We start from the raw sequence: 7,066 nt of genomic DNA, 5'->3' as shown, positions 1-7,066 counted from the left end.
ACCAAGTGGTTCGATTCTCGTGGTTTACGACCTCTGTACAACCCTTTCTGGAATCTCCCCTTCGTCCAAGCCTACGACCTCCATAAGCCAGACATGCTGCACGTGGTATACTTGGGAATCCTGAAACATCTTATGGAGTGGCTGGAAGACTTCCTGAAGGAACATGGTCGTTTGGATGAATTCAACGCCATATGGACGCGCATGCCACCTTACCCTGGATTTACCCCACCGACGAAGCCTTATCAAGCGGTCAGTCAATGGCAAGGGAAGGAGATGCGTAATTTTCAGAAAATAATCTTACCAGCCCTGGCGTCTGCCCTCAGGAATCCGTCATCTGCCCAGGCAGAGCCATTCAAGAAAGCCTTTCAATGCGTCCGGGCATTGGTCGACTGGGCACTAGTCGCCCAGCATCGTTCTCATAACGAGCTGACGATAGACATGTTGGATAATTACCTAAAGGCTTTCCATAGGACGAAGGATATCTTCAGGAAATATCGCGCGACTAGAGAGACTGACAGACTTGTGGCGGAACGACGGAGGGAATTGCGCGGGGAATACGACGTCGAGTTAGCAGGCCTAAACGACTCTTTAGGCCAAAGACGAAGGGTTATCGCAGACTAAAGGCTAAATCTCTAGGCGGAAACCGACGAGATCTTGCGAGCAGAATCCCACTTCAACTTCCCCAAGATACACCTCATGGGCCATTTCGCAGAGCACATTCGTCAATACGGCAATATTCCGGACTATTCGACGGAGTCTTGCGAGTCAGCCCACAGGGATCAGATCAAAATACCGTATCGTCGGAGCAATCGCGTCGATCCCGCAATGCAGATACTTCGGACGTTTAACCGTGATTATACGTTTTCCATTTGCGAATTAAATCTTCTACAAATTGCCCGGGACGGTTTTTCGACCACTGAGCTTGTCGGCAATCTCGACGTCTTAGAGCCACGTCTGAGGAGGAGGATGCAAGCTGCAAGACGGGATCTTAGAGACCCTCAGGACGACCCGGCGTTTCAAGCGCAGGATATCGCGCCATTGGTATATTTACCAAGCGACACCAGGGTGGAGAAGAGGTGGGTCAAATGCCCGGTCAAATTAACAAATGTCGGTAGTGTAGATATCGCAGGTGCTACAAAGAGACTGGGGTATTACATCCGGCGGTATTTCAGGAGGGAGCTATGTCTTGGATACGAAGATATGCCCGAAGACATCGATAGCTGGCGGGTAAACACATTCAAACAGCTCAACGTACCCGTCCTTTTGCACGGCGAGGGCGACGAGAGGACAATTCACACACTTCGTACGACGGGAACGTCAGGTTATAGACGGGGAAACGCGCGCAATGACTGGGTCTGGTTTCGTCAAAAGCCGGCTGACCTGGACGCTTTGCAGGGTTTATGCCCAGCAAGGCTGCTTGCGGTCTTTAAGCTCAGGGACCCAAGACGAAGGGGGGCCAGACTTCTGGCTGCGATACAACCATTGAAGCCGGACTTCAATGGAAACCCCAACGCCGACCACGGGCTAATAAGGGTATCACGCTGCTCAAGCTCTCCTGACGATATATGGGTAGTAAACATAAAAAGCATTTTGGGCGCCGCTCATTTGGTGCCTGAGACGACGTCATCTACGAACAATAGATGGTTTATCAATAGTACGATCGATCTATCGACATACGGATCAATTTACTGAAGTAAGACGGGACGTTGGACTGAGTTTTTTATAATGATACTGACGACATGAACACCAGACAAGAGACTTTAGACAGGTGGACTTCTGACGATAGGTTTTGGGCAGGGGGGATTATGACGAACGGGGAAGACAAACGGGAATTAGGCGGGAGTCCTTAGACATGTTAAACAGTGGATATTCGACGCACTAGATTGTATTGTACATATTAGGTGGAAGGTATTAGACGGGCCCGGGGGTCATTAGAGTTTGTATTTTAGACGAAGTGATTATTGGACTTGGATTTTGGACAGAATTATGTCCGAGTCAAATGACGAGGATTTCCCAATTGAGCCATCTTCGTCTTTTGACGGGTAGTGAAGACGGGGACATTTGGCATAAGACGAGCGTAGGATAGATTGATTCAAAAGACGAGCTAATGAGGTCGCACGACCGGTTTCGTAATTGGAGCTCTGAATGGACAACGTTTTGTGGTCGAATGACGGGCGGCCAAAAATAGCGGGACATACGACGAGATCCCAGAGCCAAAAGACGAGGTCTTGGGGGCAAAAGACGAATTTGGGCATCTGGGTGCCGGAATTCGTCTTGGGGAAACCCATTTTTTGCTGATGGAGCCGTATCGATAACGGGTTCTAGTGGCGCGGGGGTGTCAAGAGGCTTGGTAAGAGCCTCCAAACAGTCAGCAATAAGACCATGAGCCTCTGTAAGTTCTTCGCCGAAGTCTATATCGGCTGGGAGGGGACCATAGGTGGTCAGAAATTCTGAAAGACGTTGTAGCAGCGTATCCTGGATAACGTCGGACATAGTCGCGACCAAAGCTCTCAAGGGGGTGAGTAGCGAGTATTCCGCAGGGTACGAAGAGTGCAATAGGGAACGATGTGGGAGCTCGCAACAGGAGTCCTACGGGGCTCTGGCGTTGGTAAGGTTCGACGAGACGAGGGGAAAGCGAGGCGGTGGTCTTCTTAAAGAAAGAAGAGAACGATAATATTGTATAGCAATAGACAGCGTAGATACAGAAGACGTTGCGTAAAGAAAGAAGAAGGAAAAGAACAGAAAATACAAACAACCCCCCTTAATATACTCAGGGAAATCCCAACGATGACAAATCCGACATGACTCATACATTAACGATCAACAGAACCCAATAGAACCCGATAGAACCTTTCTGACTAATCCAACTCTTCGTAACCCCGTTCCTTCACTAGTCGATCCATGAAAGTAGCCCCTCCCTTCAAACGCGAGCTCCTGCGAGCCTTAACCTTAATCTTGCCTTCCAACGGTCCAGGTCTATCGGGGTAATGTGTATGGAAGATATCGACGGCGGCGGTATTGTCGTGGTATGCGGCGGGTTCCCAGGTCGGGTCGGTATAGCCTGTCCATTTAACAAAATATTGCAGGCCACCATTCCGTATTTCCCGCGAGTCCAAGATTTCCTCAACCGCATATTCCTCCTCCTGCTCGACGATAACAGGTGGGGGTGGTGGTTGAATTTGCCCCGGTACAGGGTCGTTTGCAGCGGGGTCTAGCAATGATACATGGAAGACAGGGTGCATCTTCATACTCCTAGGCAGGTCGACTCGATACGCATATGGCGATATAATTTCCTTAACGGGGAACGGTCCCAGCTTCTTCCAGTCCAGCTTCCGGGAGTTACGCGTGGTTCGGATGTTTTTTGCTGAAACAAACACCATATCGCCGATATCATACCGTGGGGCCGGCGTTCGTTTGGTGTTGACGGCCTGCTCTTGTTGATCTTGCGCCGTGCGGATGTTGGAACGTAGGTACTCATGGAGTTCCTTCATCTTCGAGGCGAAGTCTTTAGCATTGAGACTCGGTGGGGTCCTATCAAGCGATTTAATCGTCACTGTGAACCGGGGGTGGAATCCATAGTTCGCGAAGAATGGTGTAGCTTTAGTAGATGTGGAGACCTGGTTGTTGGCGGAGAATTCTGCCATAGGAAGCCATTTTACCCAATCGTCCTGTTGATAAGAAACATACCCACGTAGATATTGCTCCATCACAGCATTCAGCCTTTCGGTTTGGCCGTCAGTCTCCGGGTGGAAGGCGGTAGACATCCTTGCTTCGATGTCAAGGTGTTTACAAAGAGCTTTCCAAAACTTGGCTGTAAATTGCGTACCGCGGTCGGAGGTGACGTGTGTAGGTAGCCCGTGGAGCTTCCATATGTTTCGCAGGTATAGTTGGGCGACGTCTTCGGAGTTGACAGTTGTATTACAGGGGAGGAGATGTCGCATCTTCGTTAACCGGTCAACAACTACCATAATTGCATCGTACCCTTCACTCTCCGGTAGGCCGGTAACGAAGTCCATTGATACTTCCTGCCATGGTTGTTCGGGAATCGGTAAAGGTCGAAGTACGCCGAGTTTTCCGTGGGTATTGGGCTTGCTTCGTTGACAGATGTGGCAGTTCCGAACGTAGCGGGCAATATAATTCCGCATAAGGGGCCAGTAATAGTCTCGACTGACGAGTTCGAATGTTTTTTCGCGTCCCGGGTGTCCAGCAGAGGCAGCGTCATGGTAAAGTTGGAGGATTCGGAGCTTAAGAGGGTCGTAATCGGGGACGTATATGCTACCTCGGTAAAGTAATCGGCCTTCAACCTCGGTGCATTCGGCGAGTGATATGTCCTTTGATTGTCGTTCACCTTTGTTCCGCATATCCAGTATTTTTTGTGGAAATGGGTCAGCGCTATATCCTTCATCGAATAGTCCATGCAGTGAGGCGTTCTTTTCAGCGGGCTCGTTTGAGAAAGAACCCGCCAACAAACTTAGCTTTGCATCAAGGTTCTCCTTCTTTAATACCACTTGACTCTGGTGCAATTGTCTTTCATCCCCCTCTCCAGGGAGATCTCCTGATCTTCTTGTCAACGCATCCGGTTTCCCTCCTTGTTTCCCTGGTCGGTACTTAATGACAAAATTAAACCGTGACAGATATTCTGCCCACCGTGCTTGTCTCCGGTTGAGTTGTTTGGTACTCATAAAGTATTCGAGATTCTTATGATCGGATATGACGGCGATTGGGTGTGCAGCTCCTTCAAGTTCCGGTCGCCATTCCTCAAAAGACCGAATAATTGCCAGTAGTTCCTTGTCATAAATCTCGTAGTTGCATTCGGCGGGGGAGTGCTTTTTTGAGAAGTATGCGACAGGTCGAAGGGTACCATTGTCATCGTATTGAGAGAGTACACCGGCAGAGACATAGTCAGATGCGTCAGTTTCCACGGTGATTTCTTTCTCGGGGTCAAAATGAGTAAGGATGGGAGCCGTGGTGAAGGCTTCTTTCAGGGCGTTGAAGGCGGTTTGGGCTTCGGGTGTCCATCCAAATGATATGTCCTTACGCGTCAATCTGGTAAGGGGAGAAGCCAGTTCCGAGAATCCACGTATAAATCGGCGGTAAAAGTTAGCAAAACCTAGAAATGCTTGCACGTCCTTAACTGTTTTGGGGACGGTCCAATTCTTCACTGTCTCCACTTTTCTCGGGTCCATTTTAATACCATTGGGTTCGATAATAAGGCCGAGATAAGTGGTGCTTTGTGTATGAAATTCGCATTTCTCCGGTCTCAACAGTACTCCATTCCTTTGTAGGGCTTCCAGGATCTTTTCGACGTGTATTTGATGTTCCTCGAAGGTGTCGCTGTAAATAAGAATATCGTCGAGGTAGGCTGTACAGAACATATCGAGGTAGTCGCGGACGCAATCATTGATGAAATGTTGAAAGGTGGCTGGTGCATTGGTAAGGCCAAAGGGCATTACCGTATATTCGAAATGCCCGTAACGCGTTCGGAAGGCTGTTTTCCATTCTTCACCCTCAGCCATTCGGATCTGATTATACCCTTGGCGAAGGTCAAGTTTGGTGTACCACTTGGCTTTGGAAAGGCGGTCGAGAGTTTCCCGGATGAGTGGCAGCGGGTAGCGGTTTTTGACAGTGAGTTCATTGAGGCCACGATAATCGACACAGAGACGGAGTGTTCCATCCGCCTTTTTAACAAATAGGACAGGGGCACCGGCAGGCGAAGAGCTGGCCTGAATGAAGCCTTTTTGGAGGTTGTCCTGTATGTATCGTTTAAGCACAATGAGTTCCTCACGGGACATACCATAAAGTGGCCCAAAAGGGGGCTCTTTCCCTTCCTTAAGCGGTATCTTATGGTCGTAGGGGCGGCGAGGCGGCATCTCATTAGCGAATTTCTCGTCCATCATTTCATAAAACTTCTTATACTGGGTTGGGACTCGGGTTCTCCAGTCTTCCTTAGGGGCCTCGCCCATTGTTTGATCTATTTCCTCAATAGTTGTACTAAAGATTTGGAGTTTGTCCCTTCGAGCAAAGCGACAAAGAGCAGCTGAACTGACGAAGTGGAAACGGGGCGGTGGTGCAACCCCCCTAATGGGAACGGGTATCGCGGAAGAGTTGCACTTGCGTTTGCAGTGTTCGGAGTCGAACAGTATACTATTGTCCTTAAACCGTAATGTAACGTCGTGCAATTGGAGCCAGGGGATTCCGAGGACGAGTGGGTACGAGCCGAGTTTGGTAACGAAGAAGGGGATAGTTTCATGGTGGCAGTCAATTGATAGCGGTAGGTAGCAGAGGTGGGTAATTTGTCCGGAAGATATGGGCCGCCCGTCAATGACTTCGAGAGTGCGGGGTGATTTAAGGGGGAGAAATGGAAAGTTGTTATGGCGCGCAAATGTTTCATCAATGAATGCAAATCCGGAGCAACCGGTATCGATCAATGCGTGAGTTTGAATGGATATTTTATTGTTTATAATTTTACAAAAGGCAACAAAATGATCCCCATCCAATTTATCCTCCACAGACGATACCGAGAAGCCAGAGATAGAAAACGCAGACAAAGGAGAAACATTGGAAGGTCCCGGGCAGGGGCCATTAATCAAGCCCGGGACTACTGAAAACCCGACTCAGAGGAGGCGGGACTAGCGACCGGTGGAACCGTGGGGTCGACGGCCGTATGGCTGGGTGCGAGAAGAGCACCTCTCATAACGGGTTGGTTACCGCGTGGGCGATTGGCAGAGGGGCAGTTGGCAAAGACATGACCGGGGTTGGCGCAGTACATACAGAGATTGTTGTCCCTTCGCCATTGTTTTTCAGCGGCAGAGGTTTTGCGTTGTCCGTTGACAAAAGTGTATCGTTGTTCGATGGCAGGGCGTTGAGTGGGGCGGCTTTGGAGAGCGGAGAGGTCCATTGGGGCGAGGCCTCCGGCGGTATGAGATGGGTGTGCAACAGCAGCGGGGGCGGTGAATTGTCCCATCGTATTCCGGATGGCCCGTTGTTCAGCTTTGCGGCCCCGAACCTGGTTATCGATTGTCATCAACATGGTGGCATAGGCTTCGACGGTGTTGGGCCTGTCTGT

The 7,066-nt window shown here is 49.8% G+C and overlaps 1 protein-coding gene across 1 annotated transcript; it reads right to left on the bottom strand.

The window, feature by feature from the left end:
- Window positions 1–1,995: 1,995 nt before the first annotated feature.
- H6S33_005141 (uncharacterized protein) lies at window positions 1,996–2,493 on the bottom strand (the record flags this gene model as incomplete). The annotated part of the gene is made up of 1 exon (XM_044836495.1): window positions 1,996–2,493. The coding sequence occupies one exon, from the start codon at window positions 2,491–2,493 to the stop codon at window positions 1,996–1,998; it is 498 nt and encodes a 165-aa protein (XP_044690354.1).
- Between the last annotated feature and the right edge of the window lie 4,573 nt (window positions 2,494–7,066).

Source organism: Morchella sextelata, assembly GCF_020137385.1.
Source record: "Morchella sextelata strain SCLS chromosome Unknown scls_19, whole genome shotgun sequence".
In the NCBI taxonomy this organism is placed as follows: domain Eukaryota; kingdom Fungi; phylum Ascomycota; class Pezizomycetes; order Pezizales; family Morchellaceae; genus Morchella; species Morchella sextelata.
Note: the sequence above shows the minus strand (reverse complement) of the source record. Positions and strands in the feature narration are given on the sequence as shown.